The sequence below is a fragment of the Musa acuminata genome, chromosome BXJ3-10 (genome assembly GCF_036884655.1).
Source record: "Musa acuminata AAA Group cultivar baxijiao chromosome BXJ3-10, Cavendish_Baxijiao_AAA, whole genome shotgun sequence".
In the NCBI taxonomy this organism is placed as follows: domain Eukaryota; kingdom Viridiplantae; phylum Streptophyta; class Magnoliopsida; order Zingiberales; family Musaceae; genus Musa; species Musa acuminata.
The window spans coordinates 19,182,145-19,205,338 of record NC_088358.1 but is presented as its reverse complement, the minus strand read 5'-3'; the positions used below and the strand labels follow the sequence as shown (position 1 = coordinate 19,205,338).

The window sequence follows — 23,194 nt, the reverse complement described above, 5'->3', positions numbered from 1 at the left end:
GAGAAAGTCGACATGCCGATAGATCGGGTGATATGCTGAAGGAAAGGACAATATGTCGGAGGTTCGAATGAAGTGTTGAAAGATTGAACGAAATGTTAGAATGGTGTACAACGTGTTAAAAGCTTCGTAATTATGTCAGATATGTGGTTGGATTGTTAAAGTATTGTTCGAGGTCTTTCCGAGTCAAATTGAGTTGGTATTGAGCTGAAACCATGCTAACTTATCGAGAAAGCCAATGGGCTTGGACCTAGGTTGAATCGGGCCTGTTAGAAGGCCAAAACAGTGGCCTTCAATTGTCTTGAGCAATAGTATAACTTGAGTCAATCAATAAGCACAAACAGTGCTTATCAACACTGTTGGTGGTGGTACTACTTAGAATTAAAAAATTACAAAGATAGTACCACCCAAAAGTTTAAAATTATAATGTTAAAAGTTTTGACGATAGGACCATCATGTGTTAACGATAGTACCACCCATACCCTAAAATTTTTAGAGGCCTATAAATATCTCATTAAGGCTTGGTTGATAGAGCATTAAATTCTGAGTTTGTGAAGGATTGTAGCTCTCTCTTTGATAATTGCTTGAGTCTCTTTCTCTTTCCTAAGTTTAGAGATGATTATAAGTTGTAGGAGGCAAGAGATCTTGCAAGAGAGTGAGTGTGGAGGTTCTCTCCTAAGCCTATTAAAACGAGAAAATTATAATAACGACAGTTGATCTTCGTTCATTGGAAAGAAGATTGGTAGTGAAAACCGAAGGCCTCGAGGGAAAAGGAAGTAAGAGTAGACGTAGGTCAAGAAAACGGAATCACTATAAATCAATTTGCATTCCTTCTCTTACTTTTTATTTGTTGTTGCTTATTCATTTATTTTACTTGTAATTTTTATTCACTTTTTAGTTAATCATGTTTCTAAAATATATTAATTGATTGAACTTTAAATTTTGATAAAATTTTACTAATTCATCCCTCCCTCTCTTAATTCTATTATGATCTTAACAATTGGTATCAGAGTATGGTTCTAACAGTTAGATTAACAATCATTATAGATTTAATATTTTTTTTTAAGTAATCAGGAGGGTCACTCTATTATATTCATCCTCTTATTCAATGAGACAAACTACACATTTTAGAAAACATAAATGTAGATTTTTTTGCTTTCTATGGATTTTAACTTATAGAATGTTGTTAAATTTGAATTTCAAAAATCTTTTAAATCGATGGATGAATGGAATGATATTTTTAAAAAAATTTCTTTAAATACTAAAGCTTTGAATGTTTTATTTTATTCTTTAGATAGAAATAAGCTAAATAAAGATTCTACTTGTGATACCGCACATGATATTTGGTATTCATGAAGGCACAAATAAAGTAAATTAATCTAAAATTAATTTTTTGATTCATATTTATAAATTATTTAAAATAAAGCCAAGCGAATCTATTAGTGACATGTTGTCAATGGTTAAAAAGCTCTTGATAAAAGTTATACTAATCTTGAATTAGTGAGTAAGATTTTAAGGTCTCTTCATAAATGTTGGGATCAGAAAGTAACGGTAATCCAAGAAGCTAAAGACTTGGATAAATTTTATTTTAAAGAACTTATAAGATCTTTAATGACCTATAAAATAACTTGTAAACTACATAATAAAAAAGAAAAAAAAATATTCCAAAAAAAAGGAAGGATATTGCCCATATATAAAACTACTCGAGCAAAAGATAAAGTGATGATGATAATATGACACTTCTTATAAGAAAATTAAAAATTTTTATGAGAAAAAATAAGACAAATCCTACGAGACGAGAAGATAAGAACAAAAGTGAGCCTAAGAAAAATATATTCATATGCTACGAGTATAAAAAGCTAGGATATTTAAAAAATAAGTGTTCATAGCTGAAAAAGAAGTCATCAACTTAAAAGAAGAAGAAAATACTCAAGATAATATGGGATGAATAAAGTAAAATAGAAGTCGAAGAGCAAGTCAACGAAGAAGAAATGACAAACTATACCTTAATGACATTCAATAATGAGGTATTTAATTCTCCCGAAATATCTTTATCATATAATGAATTATTTGGTACACTTTATAATTTATATAATGAACTTAAAAAGATTGGTTAAATATATAATTTACTAAAAAAGAATCATATTTTTCTCACTAATAAATTTGATGAATTATAAAATAAGTATGACAACTATATGTCAACATCTTGCACTAAAGGTGAAGAGTTAATCTCACTTAAAAAAATATATTATCATGATAAATATTAAAAAAATTAAAAATTAAAAATAAGTCACTAAATATAATTCTTGTTAACTAATGTTGTGTAGCAAGAAAAGAAGGAATTTGTTTTGTAAGTAGTAATAATCATTACAAGCCAACAAAATTTGTAAAAGGATCCACACTATATATTCCTCCTAAAATTAAATATAATTTTTATGAAAAATTTACTCTCTTAAAAAATATAATATTTTAAATTAGCTTGAGTTAAATGGGTACCTAAATTAAACATTTCTTGGTATATCTCCAAACATGAGTCAAGAGTAAAAGATGATATTCTAATAATGGATGCTTAAGGCACATAACCGAAGATCCAACATACTTCTTAATACTCACTAATCGAGACAGAGGATATGTTACTTTCATATATAATAATAAAGGAAAAATCATTGGTATTGAAAATATTAGTAATAAATCAAATCTCTTAATTGAAAATGTATTTTTTGTAGATAGTTTGAAATATAACTTAATAAGTATTAGTTAACTTTATGATAAAGGATATAATATTAAATTTGAATCTCATGCTTACATAATGGAAATACCAAGTAAGAATAAATCTATGATTGTTTTAAGAAGGTATAATATTTATGTTGAATCTCGAATTTTGATGATGGAACCAATTGATAGTATTTATGATTTAATCTACATTTTGAGTGATGCAAGAAGCTTCGATCAGGATGAGACAATTAAAGAAGGAAGAATCATGTTGGGCCGGAGAAAAATATGTCAAAAGATTGGATGTCGAGTCGGAGGATCAGTCGACGTATCGACAAAAGGCTTCAGGCCATGGGTTCGGGCATTGGGCCAAGAAGAGCAAAAATTGTGCTAAGAAAATTAGAGTTACGGAGGTCAACTAGCCGATTGGATAATAGGCCGTAAGAGAGGAAGATGTGTCAAATAATCGGACGAAGCGTCGATAAACTAATAACATGACGGACAACACTTGATTCAAGCTTTGTAATAATTTTCTAGATCGAAGTGGGTTTTAAGTGTGCAGGATTAACTATGATAGCAAGGTATAAAGTAAAATTAAGTCCCGAAGTCAAGAACGAGATTTGTTGGGAGTTCGAGAGTTCATCGGAAGTCCGGACGTTCGTTAGAAGTTTTATCGGAATTGACCGAGAAGTCTAGGAGCTTGCCAAAAAAGCTCATCGAAACTCACCAAGAAGATCATCGTGAAGTCCAGGAGCTTGTCGAGAGTCTGTTGGAACATTGCCGAGAGATCGTCTGAAGTTCACCGGAAGATCGTTGGAAGCTCGCAAGAAGAAACCTAGACTTACGAACTTATTTAGCTTAGTAAATGTCTTAAAATTCGTAGTTAGCATATAATTGGGTTAGAATTAGGCCAACTCAATTATGGGCCAATTGGACCTAAATTGGGAGTGATTTGGGCTTATTGGGAGGCTCATTCAATGATCCAAATGTTGGGCCAAGCGGTGGCACCGCTAGAACAAGCGATAGAATTATTAGTGAGTTGAAAAACTCGAAAAACTCTCAGATGTTGTTAGGCGGTGGTGTCGCCCAGTGATAGTGTGTCAGGTGGTAGTACCACCAGACTGGGCGGTGGTATCGCCCAGTGTCAGGCTGTAGGCGGTGGTACTACCTGTACCCCGAAATCTCGATGATTTGAATTTTGGCTCTAAGTTTTGAAGCCATTTGGAGTCTATAAATACTCCAGTTATTCCTACATGGAGTAGCAAGAAAGATTAAGCAAAAATTCTAGAGAAAAAATTGAGTAAACTCTGCCAAAACTTTGAGTTCCCTCCTTTAGTGCTTAGAGTTAGTCATGAGGGAGGTATGTGAGGAAATACTTGTAAAAGAGTGACTTGTAAAGGTTATCTCCTAAACCTATAAAAATGAGAAAGTATTATAAGAGGGTAGTTGGTCTTCACCCATTGAAGGAAGACCATTAGTGGATGTCGGTGGCCACACCCCCCCCCAGTTTATAGTATTGATCTGGATGATTTTCGTATACCTAAAATTAAATTTATTAAAAATAAAATTAAATTTATTAAAAATAAAATAAAATTTACATGTCAATTAGGAAAATAAATAAAAGATACTTCTGACCTAAAAACTAAGTAAATACCTCTAGATCATTACAACTAATTCATATAGATTTATTTGGACCTATTGATATCACAAGTATAGGAAGTAACAAATATGTTTTTATGATTGTTGGTGATTATGGTAGATATACTTGAATATACTTCTTGGCACATAAAAATAATTATTTTAAATATTTTATCAAAATTTATAAATAGCTTCAAAATGAAAAAAGCTTTATAATTTATTTTATTCATAGTAATCATGGTGGTAAATTTAACAATCATGGTTTTCAAGAATTTTATGATTTGAATGGATATGATAACAATTTATCCACTCCAAGAAATCTAAGATAAAATAAAGTTGTTGAGAGAAAGAATAAAAGCTTACAAGAGATGGCAATAACTATATTAAATAAATATAGGCTGCTCAAATATTTTTAGACCGAAACCATTAACATGACATGCTATGTCATGAACATAGTTCTTATAAGACCTCAGCTATCTAAAACTCCATATAAATTGTGAAATAATAAAAGACCTAATATTTTAAATTTTAGAGATTTTGAATGTAAATGCTTTATTTTAAATAAAAAGGATGTATTAGAAAAAATTGATGCAAAATCCAATTAAGATATTTTTCTTACATATTCTTCTATCTCTAAACTTATTGAATTTTAAATAAGAGATCCTTAGTTATTAAGGAATATATTCATGTTGTTTTTAATAAACATCTCAATGTTAAGAAAAATAAATTTGATAATAATTTTAAATTTAAAAAATTAAATTTTAATGAGAATTCTCTTTCTCAAAGCAACTTGGATACATCTACTTCTAAAGAAACATTACCTAAAAAATGAAAGTGTATAGATGCACATCCTAAGGAGCTAATTATTGGAGATACATCAAAAGGTATTTAAATTCATTCTTCGTTAACAAAATTATACAATTGCTATCTTTTTTTATCTCAAATTGAGCCAAAATGTATTGATGATGCTCTCAAAGATGACTCATGGGTTTCGACACTACATGAAAAGTTAAATCAATTTGAAATAAATAAAATTTAGATGCTTGTTCCTAGACCTAATAATCATTTCATGATTGGTACCAAATGAGTCTTTAGGAATAAACAAAATGAACAAAGTATCGTAATTTGAAACAAGACTATATTAATGACCAAAGGTTTTAACTAAAAAGAAGGTATAGATTATAAAGAAACATTCGCTTATGACTAGATTTGAAGTTATAAGAAAACTTATTGTCTATACATATTTTAATAATTTTAAATTATTTCAAATAGATGTTAAAAGTGCTTTTTCTTAATGGCTTTATCTTCGAAAAAGTTTTTGTTAAGTAACCACCTAGATTTGAATATGGACTTTTTTCAAACCATGTTTATAAATTATCTAAGGCTCTCTATGGGTTAAAACAAGCTCCTATGGCTTATGACTTAGTAAGAGAGATTTAGCTCATTTCTTATTCAAAAGATAAGGTTGACACCATATTATTTATTAAATATTTTAAAAATAATTATTTTATTATTCAAATTTATGTTGATGATATTAATTTTGGTTCTACAATTGAATCTCTATGTGAATCGTTTGCTAAGAATTTGAAATGAGTTTGATGGGTGAATAAATATTTTTCCTAGGATTACAAATTAAGCAACTAAATAATAAAATTTTTATTAGTTAAACTAAGTATACTTTGTGTTGAATCTCATATTTTGATTATGAAATCAATTGATAAACTAATGATCTAATCCATGTGTTGAGAAAAGTGATCCAAGACTAACTATAATCGCGAAAAGGTCAAATAATTAAAGAAGAAATCAAATGTTGGGTTGGAAGAATTGGGGGATATGTCGAAGGTTCGGACGATGTATCGGAAGCTCGCCGGAAGATTGTTGGGAGTGCGCCGAAAGTTTCCCTGGGAGTTCAGATGAACAATTGATGTTTCGGACAATTAGGATTACTTGTATTATAATTATTTAGCCTTAATTATCATAGTTAGGGTTTCAATTTGAATTAGTTTTGGAAAAAATCATACTAATTCAAATAGGGGCCAATTGGGCCCAAATCAAGGCTGAATTGAGTCGGATGGATAGCCCATTCAATGACCCGGAGCCATGTCAAGTGGTGGAACCATATGAGGCTCGACCTCCCAAGCAATCTGGGCGGTGGTACCGTCGGTAGTTAGTGCTGTCAAATAGTGGTACTGCTAGAGCCCAATCTTCGAGGCATTGTCAAGTGGTGGTACCACCCAGTACTGGCGGTGGTACCGCTAGTACCCTGAAAACCCAGGATGAGAAATTTTTTTATCCCATTTTTAAGCTATTGGGGCCTATAAATACACCACTCTTTCCTGTATGTAAGAGCATGAAAAGTGTGAACCGAAGTCTTGAGATTTTGAATTATAAAAATCTTAAAAAAGTGCTATGTGTCCTCTCCTTCTTTAGATTTGTGATCATTCTTAAAGAGGTGCTTGTAAATGTTGTCTCCTAAATCTATGAAAATGAGAAAGAGTTGTAAGAGGATAGTTGGTTTTTGTCCATTGAAGAAAGATCGTTAGTGATCGTTGGTGGCCTCGACAGAAGAGGAATCAGAAGTGGACGTAGGTCATGACAACCGAACCACTATAAATCCAGTTTGCACTTTCTTTCTATGTTTCATTGTTATTATATTCTAAGTTAATTGCTTAGTTCACATACTCTAAGTCAAGCATGCTTTCATTATTGTTTTCGTCGAATGAAGATTTTTTTAAATTAATATTTTAATCAAAAGTACTAATTCACCCCCCTCTTAGTACCGATTTTGGTCCTAACAATCAAGGTTTTTCTCATTTGGTTTAACACCTAAAAGAAATGGCTTTTACCAGCAATCAATAGGGTCTTTTTATCACTCATTCTTCTATGTTCAGTGGGACAGACTACACATATTGGAAAACTAAAATGAGAATTTTTTTACTTTATATAGATTTCAATTTATAGAATATTATTTAAAGTGATTTTAAAAAATCTTCCAAATCAATAAATGAATGGAATGATTTGGAGAGGAAAACTTTCTTTTTGAATACTAAAGCGATGAACGCTTTGTTTTGTGCTCTTGATAAAAACAAATTTAATCGGGTTTCTATATGAAAAACTACATATGAGATTTGGCACATACTCAAAATCACACATGAAGGCTGTTGGGAAATCATGGGGGGCGACATCATATGCGCAGCGGAAGAACATGAAAAACAAAAATCCCCGATTCCCAAAAAGATGTTCGTCGTCGTGCGAAGATTTGTGCGCAAAAAATCCGCAAAACACAAAACTGCGTATAGAGATTGTGTTACCTAGGGAGATCGTATATCCCTGTTTCCTTGCAGATCCTTAGGAGAGGGTGAAGGAGGTCAAGCGTCCTCCTCTATCCACACAGTAGGGTTGCGACGACGCTCCTCAAAACTTCAGGCCTACTCTGAGGTGGAGAGGGAGAGGAGAATAGGAAAGACAAGCAAAGACTTTAGTCTATGAGGCTGTGAATCCCTCCTATATATAAAGATCCCGTGTCAAACCCTAATGGGTCCTTCCCTAGTGGGTATTGGATCTGCATCCAATAAGACAAGGGCTCCGTCGGATATCTCATATCCGAACCTCTACTCATCGCAATGCCTACCATATGTGTGTGACCCTCTAGGCCCAATATCGAGCTGGCCGTGAGTCATACCAGTCAGAACTCCTTCTAACTCAGTGAATTATTATCTCTGTAATAATTCACTCGACTCATCGACTACGGACGTACTAGGCCACTACGCCGTAGTCCCCAGACGATACAGGGGAATCCAATCCATTGGACATGTCTGTCCTCAGTTACCATATACCTATAGTCCCTCATCCATCTAATATCCCAGAGACCGTATATCGAGCATGGTGCTGTCAGACCCATACGGTTTCTACTCAAGTCTCGCTCTAATCGGATTCTCCCGGAGAACTCTTTCTCTCTCAACCCGAATGTCCCTGGCCAGGGATTTGTCTGAGCAAGAACACATGGGATATTCCTCTCATGACGCCGAGAGTGGATGATCCTCTGTCGACACTCAATAGCTCTCGTAAGGTCGACTACCACTCCCAATGACCAGCTGTACTAGATCTGGGACAGCCAAACCTATAAGTCTGGTATCAAAGAGTGGAGCACTTATACAGGACATCCTTGGTGTCTCAAGTCTAAGGACCAGATACACCACTAGGACTACGGAATCGCTGTCTGACAATAAGGCATCATCAACCATCCAGCATTTCGTAAGCGGATCAATCAGTGAACTCATTCTCCAATGAGCACCTGTACTGTATCCCTAGTGTCCCTACACGAGCAGCTATGAGACCAACTGCATCCATTATATGGACGGGTATACAGCACACCAGTCTATCCGGTTATCACGATGTCCCTCTCGAGTAACCTATGACCGGGATTATTTAGGATATGTGTTTAAAGGTGAATCGATCTCATTATCGTGATCTCATCACGATCCGATTCCCATTGCACAAATCCAATGACATCACAATATATATATATATATATATATATATATATATATATATATATATATATATATATATATATATATATATATATATATATATATATATGCATTTATGCAATAGTTATAAAGTGATATACGCCAAAATATAATAAGCAAAAAGATTCTGTATCAAGTCACACGTGTCATCACTCACGTGATTGGCTTGCTGGGCACCTATGACTAGCAAAGGCATAAGTAGAGTTAAAGAGTCAAAAATTAATCTTTTGATTTATAGCTATAAGTTGTTTTATATGAAACCAAGTGAGACCATTGGAGACATGTACACCTGTTTTACAGATATCGTCAATGGTTTAAAAGCATTTAGTAAAATTTTTTCTAATTTTAAACTTGTTAGTAAGATATTAAGATCCCTTCCAAAAAATCAAGATCTTAAATTAATGATAATACAAGAAGTAAATGACCTAAATGACTTTATCGGGTCTTTGATGACCTATAAAATGACATGTATAGCGCATGATAAACTTGAGTACAACCTTCTAAAGAATAGGAAGGACATGATACTTAAAACCAAAGAAGGCCACTTGGATGAAAACTTAAGTGATGATGATGATGATGACTTGACACTTCTTATAAGAAAGTTTAAAAAATTCTTTAAAATGAACAAAACAAAACAAGACACTAAGAACAAAAGTGAACTTAATAAGTATCAAATAATTTGCTATGAATGCAAGAAATCGAGGCACTTAAAAAATGAATGTCCCCAAGTGAAGAAAAAGCTACCAAAGGAAAAAAAAACACTCAAAGCTACTTAGGACGACTCAAGTGCATCAGAAGATGAGGAGCCTACCAACAAAGAAGAAGTTGTAAATCACACATTAATGACATTTGGCAACGAGGTATGTAACTCAAACGAATCTTTTTTATCTTATAATTAATTATTCAAAACCTTTAGTGATTTGTTTGATGATTTTAAATTAATTAGTAAAAAATATATATTATTAAAAAGGAGCATATTTATCTTGTTAGTGATTTGATAAATTAAAAAATGAGCATAATGATAGTATGTTAGCTCCGTGCACTAAGTATAAAGAGACAGATTCACTTAAGAATAAAAATATTTTTTACAAAAATATTAAAAAAAATTAAAATAGGTAATAAATATCTAAACATGATCCTTGCTAACAAGGGTCATGTTCATAGAAAGGAAGAAATTGGCTTTGTGAGTAACACTAAAAAAAACCCAACTATCTTCGTTAAAAGATCTACATTACATGTCTCACCTAGAGATAAATGTAATTTTTATGAAAAATATGGGCATTATGCCTATAGAAGTTCTTTTAAAAAGTGTAGTCCACATAAATTAGTTTAGATTCCTAAAGGAACCTTAAATAAACTCAACGAAAATAGTTAACATAGGTAAATCTATTAATAAGGGACTCAAAATTAAATAGGTACCTAAAAGAAAACTCCCTTTCTTGTAGATATATTTATAATTAAAAACTAGGAGCAAAAGATGATACCTTGATAGTGGATGCTTAAGACACATGACTAAGATTCAACACACTTCTCTAAGCTCATTAGCCAAGATAAAGGATATGTCACATTCGGAGACAACAACAAAAGGAAAATTATTAGTAAAGGAACAATACATAACAAGTCAAACCTTTTAATTGAAGATGTGTTATTAGTAGATAGTTTAAAACATAATATACTAAGCATTAGTCAATTATGTGATAAAAGATATATCATTAAATTTGAATCTAATACTTATATAATTGAAATATCATACAAAAATATATCTATGATTACCTTAAAAAATAATAATGTGTATACTATTGATATTGATGATTTTTGTAATGAAACAAGTTTTTTGGCTTTAGACGATGAAGCATGCAATGAAACAAGTTTTTTGGCTTTCGACAATGATGCATGACTTTGGTATATGAGATTAGGTCATGCTAGCATGAAACTGATCTCTCAAATTTCAACTAAAAAACATGTAAGAGGATTGCCTAATATCAAGTTCGTCAAAGACAAAGTTTATGATGCATGTCAACTAGAAAAATAAATAAAAAATAGTTTCAAATAAAAAATTCAATTAAGCACCTCTAGACCACTATAATTGATCTACATGGATTTATTTAGACCAATTGATGTAACAAGTCTAGGAGATAGTAAATATACATTTGTAATAATTGATAATTATAGTAGATATGCCTCGATTTCTTGGCATACAAAAGTAATTATTTTAAATATTATTTTAAATTTTTTAAACTTGTTCAAAATGAAAAGGGTTTTATAATTTCATCTATTCATAGTGATCATGGTGGTGAGTTTTAAAATCATGATTTTTAAAATTTTTGTGAGTTAAATCGGTATAACCATAATTTCTCTACTCCAAGAAATTCACAAAAAATAAGAGTAGTTAAAAGAAAAAAATATGAGCTTACAAGAGATGACCGAATATTTTTTGCTAAAAAAATAGGAGCTTAAATGAACATAGCCTACCAAAGTATTTTTAGACAGAAGCCATTAACACGATATCTATGTCGGGTTCCCGTAAGATCATTACATTCTAAAACTCTTTATAAATTATAGAATAATAAAAGACCTAATATTTAATATTTTAAAGTTTTTGATTATAAATGTTTTATTTTGAATAAAAAGATGCATTAAAAAATTTTAATATAAAATCTGATGAAGAAATATTTCTTAATTATTCCTCTATTTCTAAAGTTTTTCGTGTTTTTAATTAAAAAAAACCTTGGTTATAGAGAAATCCATTCATGTTATTTTTAATGAGCTTTCCAAATTTAAGAAAAATAATTTTGTTGATGATTTTGATTTTGATATTTTAAATTTGAATAAAAACTCTCATCTCCCAAGCAATTTGGATGTATCTTTTTTCAAAGAATCATTATCTAAGGAATGAAAGTATGTAGATACTCATCCTAAGGAGCTAATCATTGGAAATATATCAAAATGTGTTTAAATAAATTATTTTTCTTTTAAAATATTTTATGTGAATACGGTCTTCTTATCTCAAATTGAACAAAAATACATTAACGAAGCCCAAAAAGATGATTCATGGGTTATTACAATGTAAGAGGAGTTAAATCAATTTGAGAGAAATGAGATATAGAAGCTTGTCTCTAGACCTAGTAAGTATTTAGTAATTAGTACTAAATGGGTCTTTAGAAATAAGCAAGATGAACTTAGCATCATGGTTAGAAACAAGGCTAGATTAGTGGCTAAAGGTTTCAACTAAAAAGAATGTATAAATTATGAAGAAACCTTTATTTCTGTGGCTGGACTTAAAGCCATAAGGATTCTCTTTGTCTATACTAGTTGTAATAATTTTAAGTTATTTTAAATGGATATTAAAAATATTTTTTTAATGGCTTTATTTATGAAGAAGTTTATATTAAACAATCACCCAGATTTAAAATTGCTCTCTTTCCTAACTATATTTTTAAGTTATCTAAGGCTCTTTGTGGGTTAAAACAAGCCCTTAGGGCTTGGTATAAGAGGTTTAGTTCTTTCCTTATTCAAAATAATTTTATGAAAGGTAAGGTTGATACTACATTATTTATTAAATATTTTAAAAATAATTTTTTTTTATTATTCAAATTTATGTTGATGATATCATTTTCGGATCTTCAAATGAGTTTTTATGTGAACTTTTGCCAATAGTATGAGCTAAGAATTTAAAATGAGTTTAATGAGAGAATTAATCTTTTTCATAGGTTTACAAACCAAACAACTTAGTGATGAAATTTTTGTTAGTCAAACTGAGTATGTGTTAGATCTATTAAAATAATTTTATATGGATAGTACTAAGGCTATTAATATGGACATTAATGGAGAAAGTTTTGATTAAAAGACTTATAGGGGTATGATATATAGTTTACTATACCTCATAACAACTAGACCTAATATTATATTTAGTGTTGGACTATATGCTATATTTCAATCTAATCCCAAGCAATCTCACTTAAAAGTTGTTAAAAGGATTTTTAGATATCTAAAAGGAATACCTAATCTAGGATTATGGTATCCAAAAACTAAAAATATTGAATTAATTACTTATATTGATACTGATTTTGTTGGATGTAGAATAGATAGAAAAAACACATATAGAACATGTCAACTCTTAAGTTATTCACTTGTTTCTTGGTCTACCAAGAAACAAAATTCGGTTGCATTATCTACAGCCGAGGCTAAATATGTAGCAACAAGTACATATTGTGAATAAGTTATTTAGATAAAAAACATTTTATAAGATTATGGACTATATTTAAAAAATATTATTATGAAATATGATAATACTAATGTAATATGTTTAATAAAAAATCTCATTCAATACTCTAGAATTAAACATATTAACATCATGCATCATTTTATTAGAGATCATATTAATAACCATGATATATCTTTAGAATTTATTGATACAAAATATCAATTAGCTGATATTTTTATAAAATTATTAAATGAAGAATAATTTAATTTTAATAGAAAAGAATTAGATATGTTAAATCTTCCTAATGCATGAGTTTCTCTTATACATTTTTTTGATTTTTCAATTTTTAAACTTGAGTTTTCTTTTTAAATCAAGATCGTTTCCTATCATTCCTTCTTCTTGCAATGTACAAAAGAAGAGATTTGATTCATAGACTTTTGGTACATTTGATCTTTTATGTGATAATTATTTTTTATAAATCTTTTCTCTTTCTATATATGAAAGTAAAAAATTTTATTCATGGACTTTTGGTATACTTGATCTTTTATGTGATGATTATTTCCTATGATTGCTTCCTCTTTCTATTCATGAAAATAGAACTTTGATTCATAGACTTTCGGAACTTATGACTTAATTATTTTCTTTATGTGATGAATGAATTACTCCCTCCTTCTTCTTCTTCTTCTTTTCATTTTTATGATAAAAGGGAGAAAGCAAAAATGCTAGGTCACATCTCAAGAGAATCAAAAGTGCTTGCACATCTAAAGAGCTAACTTGCACATTTTAAAAAGCAAAAGTTATTATCTTGCATATCTCAAAAGTTGCTATTTTGCTCAATTTCATTTGCTAGCTTGTATATTCTAAACTAAAGTAAAACTTACATACATGGACCAAATATTTGTTGAACGTTCTCAATTTTTATTGATGACAAAGGGAGAGAAATGTTGAATATTTGGTATCATGAAATGATGAATGGTATCATGCCCAAAATAATATTAATTTTGGTATCATGCATGAAGTGATAAATAGTATCATGCCCAAAATAATGTTAATTTTAGTATCATGGATGAAGTAATAAATGATTAAAATTTTAATGCTTTATTATCATGTATGGTATCATGAAGTGATAAATGGTTAAAATTTTAATGCTTTAGTATCATGCATGCCTAAAGTGATATTGATTTATTTTTGATATCATGCATGAAGTGATAAATAGTTAAAATTTTAATACTTTAGTATCATGTATGGTATCATGAAGTGATAAATAGTTAAAATTTTACTGCTTTAGTATCATGTATGCCCAAAGTGATGTTGATTTATTTTTGTTATCATGCATGAAGTGATGATAAATTGTAATGTTTTAAAATTGTGCATGTTACATTTTGATAATTTGAAACTATAATGATGTACAATGTATGCAATTTCGATATAACATATTGCATTTAATCATTATGATCGAAATTGTTTTACTTGAATTCAAAGGTTATGATTCCTTTTGAATATTAGTTTGCTTTATCTCAATATGACATAGAGATAGGGGGAGTTAAGGTTAACTCCATTATCAATTGGTTGTTATTATAAAAAAAGGGGGAGATGGTTGAATCACATATTTTGATGATGAAATCAATTGATTAATTAATAATATAATCCATATGTCGAGAAAAGTGATGCAAGACTAACAACAATTATAAAAATATAAAATAATTAAAGAAGAATTGAATATTGGGTCAAAGTTAAAGATTGGGCATCAGGCTGTAAGAATCGGGGGATACGCTGAATGTTCGGACGATGCGTCGAAAGCTCGCCGGGAGTTCGTTGGGAGTTTGTCGGAAGATCGTCGAGAGTACACCGGAAGTTTTGTCGGGAGTTCGGATGAACAATTAACGCACCGGATGACTACGATTGCTTGCATTGTAATTGTTTAGCCTTAACTATCATAGTTAGGGTTTCAACTTGAGTTAGTTTTAGAAAAAATCATACTAACTCAAATAGAGGCCAACTGTGTTCAAACTAGGGCTAAATTGGGTCAAATAGATGTCCCATTCAATGACCTAGAGCCACATCAAGTGGTGGCACTGCCAGGGCTAGTGGTGGATTTGCTTGAGGCTATGCCTCCCAAGCAGTCTAGGCAGTGGTATCGCTCAGACTGAGCAGTGGTATCATCGATAGTTAATGTTGCTATACAATAGTATTACCTTGTTAGGTAGTGGTACCACTAGAGCCCAGTTTCCAAGGCTCTATCAGGTGGTGGTACCACCCAGATTGGACGATAGTACTACATAGTGTCAGTCGATAGGTGGTGGTACCACCCAGATTGGGCGGTAGTACCGCCCAGTATCGGTGACGATATTGTCAGTACCCTAAAAACCCAGGATAAGTTACTTTTTTGCTCCATTTTTAAAATCATTGGGGCCTATAAATACTCCATTCTTTCTGCATGAAAGAACATTAAAAGTGTGAACCAAAGTCTTGAGATTTTGAGTTATAAAAGTCTTGAAAAAGTGCTAAGTTTCCTCTTTCTCCTTTAAATTTGTGATTATTCTAAGAAAGGTGTGAGACTTGTAGATGTTATCTCCTAAACCCATGAAAGAGAAAAGAAGGTATAAGAAGGTAGTTGGTCTTTACCCATTGAAGGAAGACCGTTAGTGATTGATGATGGCCTCAACGGAAGAGAAACCGGAAGTGGATATAGGTCATGACGATTGAACCACTATAAATCTGGTTTACATTTTCTGCATTTCACTGCTATTACATTCTGAAATAATTGCTTAGTTCACTTACTCTAAGTCAAGCATGCTTTCATTGAACGAAGATTTTCCAAAACCGACATTTTTATTGAAAGCACTAATTCACCCCCTCCCCCCCCCTTTTAGTGCCGATTTTGGTCCTAACATTTTAGATCTATTAAAAAGGTTTCATATATAGTACTGAAGCTATTAATATACCAATGAGTATTTTTATTAAATTAGATATGGATAATGAAGAAGAATGCTTTGATTAAAAGATATGTACATATATGATAAGTAGTTTATTATATTTTACTATAACTAGACCTGATATAATATTTAGTATTGGGCTTTGTGCAAGATTGTAGTCCAGTCCTAAATAATCTTATTATAAAATAGTTAAAAGTATTTTTAAATACCTAAAAGGAACTCCTCATATGAGATTATAGTATCCTAAATCTAAAAATTTTGATTTGATTGCTTATATCGATGTTGACTTTGTAGAATGTAGAATAGATAGAAAAATTACTTTTGGAATTTGTCAATTCTTATATCATATACTTGTTTTTTAATTTTTCAAGATACAAAACTCTATCATTTTATCCATAGTCGAAGCTAAATACGTTACGATAGGTACATGTTGTGTGCAAGTAGTTTGGATAAAAAACACCTTAAAAGATTATGAGTTTTGTAAGAAAGACATTCCTATAAAGTGTCATAATACTAATGTAATTTGATTATTAAATAATACTATTCAACATTCATAAACTAAGTATATTAACATTAGACATAATTTAATTAGAATCCATATAAACAATCGTGATATATCCTTAGAGTTTGTTGATACAAAATATTAGCTAACGAATATACTAAACCACCGAGTGAGGAATAATTTGATTTTATTAGAAGAGAATTAGGAATATTAAATCTGAATGGATGAATCTTGATAAGCCTAAAAGAAAAGTAATGTTGTTATTTTAGAGAAAAATGGGACATTAGGGTCATATATTCTAAGGTAATTGGCACCGGTTTTAAAAACCTAACCTATATATTATTTCAAAGAGTTGTAAGTGTCTTTTAATACAAAATTACTTCATATTAGTATTCTACTTCCCAAACAATACTATCTTGATAAAGTTAATACTCAAGAAATAAACATAATATATTGAATTATGACAAGATGTGATTGGTGCTTTAAATATCTAATATGTCAAAACATTATTAATATATCTGGGAAAGATATGATGCTTTCATATGGTAGCCTGATTACTAGACTACTATATACACATGACATAACCACCCCATTAGATAAAGAAATTATGAAACTATATAGATTCAATATCAGTAATAGAAACTTATTAAGAAGATTGAGGTGTGCTGTAATGAATAAAATTTGGACTAGATTACATAGAAGAACTAATCCTCCTACATCTAAGCCTAGACTAGTAACACCTACACATAGGGTAGTCATTCCTCCTATAGTCCCTTTGAGGTAAGACCTCCAATGGATCCAACACCCATTTTCATCTTTTGATTCCATAGCAGCTCGATTAGATCGTTTTGAGCTTCATCAAGACCAAATTTTAATTTTGATTCCATAGCAGCTCAATTAGATCGTTTTGAGCTTCATCAAGACCAAATTTTAATTGAGGTGTAGTAGATTCATCAATGTCTTAATATTTTTATGTATATTTTTATTCTTTATTTAGATATTTTAGACTATCACCACCTGAGTAGTTTCTATATTTCTCTTTTTTTTTATAACAAAGGGGAGAAAAGTCCTTATTTTTTAATGACGTAATAGCTTATGTATGTTAAACAAAAAAAAAATTGATACTTTAACATATGGTGATGATGAAATTATGCATATGATTTGTGCAATGATTATTCTGATATTTTTAACTAAAATTATGCATATGATTTTTTAATGATTATTATTCAAAGTCACTATGATTTATGATTAAAATTATTTCAATTTAAATTCATAAACTAGCATTAAAAAGTTATTACTTTTTGAATTTAATTTCATTATATTTCAGAATGACATATCAACAAGGCGAGTCTAATAAAAATCAATCATCAATTAGTTGTCATCCTAAAAAAAAGGAGACCGTTAAATCTTGGATTTTGATGATGAAATTAATTGATGAATTTATGTGTTAATATATTTTTGAGATAAGTGATATAGGAAATACATTGATCAATGACTCGAACCATCAAAGGTAAATTGTCGAAGTAGGAGAATCAAACATTATGTCAAAAAAAGTATCATGTCAAAAATTAGACATTAAGCCGGAGGATTGGTCGATAGGTCGAAGATTGAAATTCGTGCTATAAGTTTAAGTATTATGTCAAAAGGATCAAATATTACACCAAAAGATCAGATATCATGGGAAAGTCGATATGCTAATATATCGGATGATATACCGAAGGAAAGGACGATATGTCGGAGGTTTGGACGAAATGCCGGAAGATCGAATGATATACCGGAATGACATACAATATGTTAGGCTCAGGTGGTGGTACCACTTGAGTTAGCCGATATCAAAAGTTACGACAATAGTACCATCATGTGTTAGCGGTAGTATTGCTCGTACCTCAACATTTTTAGAGATTGAAAATTTTTTGCTCCATTTTAAAGCCTCTTGATGCTTATAAATACCTCATTAAGGCTTGGTTGATAGAGCATCAAATTCTGAGTTTGTGAAGGGTTGTAGCTCTCCTTTTTTAGCATTGTTTGCATTCCGTCTCTTGGAAGGACAACTAACCTTCGATCATTGGAAAGAATATCTATAATTTAAAATTTTAAATTATTTCTTTCGTTTGCAGAAAAACAACGAAAACTTAATATATAATTTTTTTTTTCCTTTGCACTCCTGACTGACCCGCCTAACTGAAAAATAATGGTCCCACCCTTTCCTCCAATCAAAATGCAGGTATTTCACGAGTACACTATCAAAGTAGCCAAAGTATTTCTTTTTAACGAATTGTTTATCTGTCTTAGATCTGGAGACCCATTTAATACCTGCCTTCTTATCGGTGAAAATTTGGCCCTACAGTTGGGCTCCACGATGGCTTTACCGTCGAAGGAAACTGCGGTAAGGAATCGAGGTGCACGTTGACGGCTACCGTAAGCACATTGCAATGTCGTGACGATTAAACCCATACGGTGAACACGATCCGACCCGTTAAACCTTGCCGATCCGATCCGACCCAATCTGATCCGTTTTGATTCGACTTGATCCGTTAGTTACATGGGCCGGATTCAGGTCGAGGAATTCTGATCCACTAGTCGATAGGGTGAAGTTTGAGGAAGCCGTACATGTCCTTATTATCCTAAATAGTTGATTCTTTACTGTTATTATAATATCCATCTTATTTTAGGTGCATTTTTCCTCCAAAAAAAAAGAAGAAAAAAAATTCAGGTGTTCAACACACGAAAGAGTTGACATTTGAGATGGATCATCGGGAGGAAGAGAAGAAGTCAAAGGAGAAGTGGCAATAATTTCTATAGTCATCCGAGGAAAATAAATGATGGTGCTAATGGAAAAGGAACAAGTTGATAAGGACAACAAGCGTTTATTAGCTAAGACACTGCCGATATAAAGAAAGGTATGGGTGATGGAAGATGATAGAGAGAAGAGCTTGCAATGCATCAAGTCAAAGGATGGATCATAGCTGCTCGATGGTTGGCTTTTTGCCTATTTCTTTTGTGGTCATAGTGGAGTTCATGTGTGTTAGAATCCCAGTCAAAGGCGTATGAATTATATGTATATTTATATTTATATATATATAATATCACATCACATGGATCATTATTAGCTAAAATATTTAAGGTCAATACCATTAAATCTTAATATAGTGTATATGAAATCTAGCCAGATAGGAATTTCATATATGAAATACTAATCCGCAATATTTAAGTGCACCTCAAATTGATACAAATACTTAATTGTATTACGATCGATAAAATAATTTATTTATTTATTTAATATGTTTGAACTATTCATTTATATATTTAAACTCAACGTAATGATGATAGACTTACCTAGTTACATAAACTGATCTTAGTATTGTTTTGATTTTGATATGTTAAGGTTAGTAAGTAATTTAGAAGTTCTAATTAGATTCAATCTACTTGCAATATTATATTAAGGATTAGGAACTAAATAGGAAAAGTAGTATTAATATGTCACAAAATTCTAATTAGGGCATTATGAATGTCACGAACGGTTGTCACGAATTCATAACAACTTCGTTCAATGAATTGTTCGTCGTTTTTATATGCTTTATGGAGACATGACAGCCTATTTTATCTTGGTTTTATATGTTTTTTCTTATAAAAATGTATGTTAGAACAGATTGCAATGCTGCAGTGCGATCACTCATCGCGTCGGGCTGAAATGCCTCAAAATGGCTCAGTTTTCACGTGTCACAGTTGGATGGAGCTTCGGTATATTATCGAGCATTGAAAAATCTTTACAAGTTCACACGTTTTCTTAACGAGAACTTGTCTTCGCGCCCGACACCCGGTGATCAATTGTTTGTGGACTTGTAACTGTTTATTCTATCTTCTAAAGTCCTTGTTTTCCTTCTTCCCCTCTTTTCTCTTATGTACGCAAGGTGCTCGTTGAATTTATCGTAAAACTTTTCATTCCACGAGACGTCAGGACTTGTCCGTCGCTCGTTCTTTAAACTAATCAACTTTCTCTTTTACAAGTCCTTCGGAACTTGAGTAAGGTTGCAAATTGGCTAACCTTTACGGACGTATATCATAAGGGCGCATCATGACTTAAGCAATCTCAAGCTAAGTTCGCGTCTTGACCATAAGGGTGTCTCATGGCTAAGGTAATTCCAGCTAAACGATGCATACATACATATATATATATATATATATATATATATATATATATATATATATATATATATATATATATATAGTGAAAATTTTAATTTTTTTCGTAAGTATTGAATATTTTATTATATTCTTTTTAATGTATTGATCTATAAAGTTGTCTTGATTTTAACCTCCACTACAAGTTCAATATTAGTGTACGTTTTGCATCGTTCACCACCTTCGATGTCTGATACGTACTCATGTGAAGTCGTGTAGTTCCATCGCAACGTTGGTGCACCTAATTGTTTTCTGTTGGATGTGGAAAGATGGGGCAGCTTCACCACATGCATCCTTCAATTATTCTGTGGATGTGTCCCTCGGAGCATGCTGCGTAGGACAAAGCTAGTAGGTGGGAGAAGGAGATGGCAAACCAACCCATGAATCCATCAATTATTGATCGCATGCTTTGCGTCTCAAACCTCACCCAATTCTATCTATCTATCTATCTATCTATCTATCCAACTTAATCTAATGTTTCGATGATGCTTAATTAAATGGAAATTTAGAACATATCGTACTTTGACTTGCCTTGATTTCGATGCTCGACGAATTCGAGTGCCGTCGTGTCAATAGCACATAAATTGGTTTACCTTGCACTCGATGCACAAGGTTCCATCTCGTCAAACCATGACCATGCATGCAGGATGGGCACTGGACTGGACTGGACATGGCTTTCGGACCTTGAATGATTGATAGCAATAGTAAAAACTGGAACACAGTGTTAGGTGAAAGCACATTTATTTTTTCCATGCATCATTCTTATGACGCATGCTAATCCAGGAGACTGTCGAGCTAAGTTAGATATTGCAAGCTTCAGCCAGGTGTTTTCCTTAATTTAATTATATACCATATATTCAAGAACAGGACAATCGAATTATCATTAGAATAAAAATATGACGTCATATGAGAGAAATAATCAACAAAAAAAATGTGTTAGATGATTCATAAAACATGATCTCAATCTTCTTCTTCGCTACTACACATCGTCCTAAACACTTGCTAATTACTTTACCATCGATCCAAAAGGCCGCCTTTTGGCATTCTTACACCGCTAAAAAGAGAAGAGAAAGAACCATATCTCCTCTATGGATGGAGTCAACAAGATTGGTCTCTGGCAGAAGAAGAGGCGCGAGATGAGAGGTTTGCTGCCCTTCCTCCGAGAACAGGCCCGGTGGAATTGGTTTGGCAGCTACAGACCTGGCTGCTTCGGAATCCCAGGTGATAGCAGAAGCAGATCGTTCGAACGTGGGGGAGCACCGAAGCTGGCGTTGTGGCTTCTGCTTCTGCTTCTGCTTCTGCGGGTGTGGTCAGGACCTCCGACGAGGTCGATGACCTCGGGGAAGCGTAGGGAAGGCCCATGGTGAGGTCGAGGTCAGGGCACCATCGTCGTCCCTCGACCATGGTCACTCCGCTGCACGCGTGCTGCTCGCAGGAAGCGGTGGACTGCGAGTCGCCACCGATGGGGCGGTGGGTCTGCGGGTCGAGCCCTCGGCCGAGGAGCTTGCGCCGGATGTGGGTGTTCCAGTAGTTCTTGATCTCGTTGTCGGTCCTCCCCGGTAACCTCCTGGCGATCACAGACCATCTGCGAACACGAAACCGAGGAATTCTTCTGAGTCGAGCCGGACGACGGATATCGAATCGCCATGGAAGCAAAGAGCAGGGAGTGCGTACTTGTTCCCGAGCAGGCTATGGAGGTTGATGATGAGCTCGTCCTCCTCCTCGGTGAAGTTGCCGCGCTTGAGGTCAGGGCGGAGGTAGTTTATCCAGCGAAGCCGACAACTCTTGCCGCACCGTAGAAGGCCTAAAGACCACGATATCAGCAAAGACGGTAGTGGTGAGGAGATCGAGTGACAGTAGGGGAGGTGCAAAGACCTGCGGCTTTTGGGAGAGATCTCCAGCATCCTTCGCCGTGAGCGTTAATGTAGGAGATGAGCCGGAGGTCTTCTTCCTTCGTCCATGCTCCTTTGTTGGTGTGAGCCTTCTCGCAGCAAGGCGACCTGCCCATGATCGATGGAAGAGGAGAGAGACTGCTTCGATGGCTGAGGATGAAGTTGTGATTGCGAGGAGCGGATGGCAGCTTATATGAGAGGAACAGGAGGCTGTGGCTGCCCTCCCAATTGACCGCATCCATTACTTGCTCCATTTGACTGAGTTGCTTCCAGTGACTGGTTGTTGCAGACCATCTCGAAGATATGATAGGTTGATCTCTCTCTCTCTCTCTCTCTCTCTCTCTTTCACTTTTTACACGACACCGAAACATCTTTACACGCTTTTGTGGATTCTGGAATCGACAGCTCCCGTCAGTTACTGTGACTGATAAGGAGAGGAACCTGGGGAAGAGATGGCACTTTTGTGACCAACCCTTCATTGATTCGCCGAGTCGTTCTCAAGCATGAACGTGTTATTTGGATCTCACAATCATGACAGTAATCCCAACCCGTGGAGGAGGAATACTCCTTCAAACGCTGGACCGCTGTCTCCGAGTTGT

The 23,194-nt window shown here is 32.9% G+C and overlaps 1 protein-coding gene across 1 annotated transcript; it reads right to left on the bottom strand.

The window, feature by feature from the left end:
* Nucleotides 1–21,622: 21,622 nt before the first annotated feature.
* Nucleotides 21,623–22,817, bottom strand: LOC135581760 (myb-related protein 308-like). Its single transcript, XM_065169737.1, has 3 exons — nt 22,579–22,817; nt 22,378–22,507; nt 21,623–22,288 (listed from the first exon to the last, which is right to left on the bottom strand). Exons 1-3 carry the CDS (start codon nt 22,709–22,711, stop codon nt 21,802–21,804), a joined length of 750 nt encoding a protein of 249 aa, XP_065025809.1. The 5' UTR covers nt 22,712–22,817; the 3' UTR covers nt 21,623–21,801.
* Between the last annotated feature and the right edge of the window lie 377 nt (nt 22,818–23,194).

Excerpts from the sequence above, each read along its gene's own strand:
- LOC135581760 (XM_065169737.1), bottom strand. The coding sequence starts at position 22,711 with ATGGGCAGGTCGCCTTGCTGCGAGAAGGCTCACACCAACAAAGGAGCA. Across the intron at positions 22,508-22,578 it reads ATCTCTCCCAAAAGCCGCAG|GCCTTCTACGGTGCGGCAAG; the intron begins GTCTTTGCACCT and ends CGTGGTCTTTAG. Across the intron at positions 22,289-22,377 it reads CATAGCCTGCTCGGGAACAA|ATGGTCTGTGATCGCCAGGA; the intron begins GTACGCACTCCC and ends TCGTGTTCGCAG.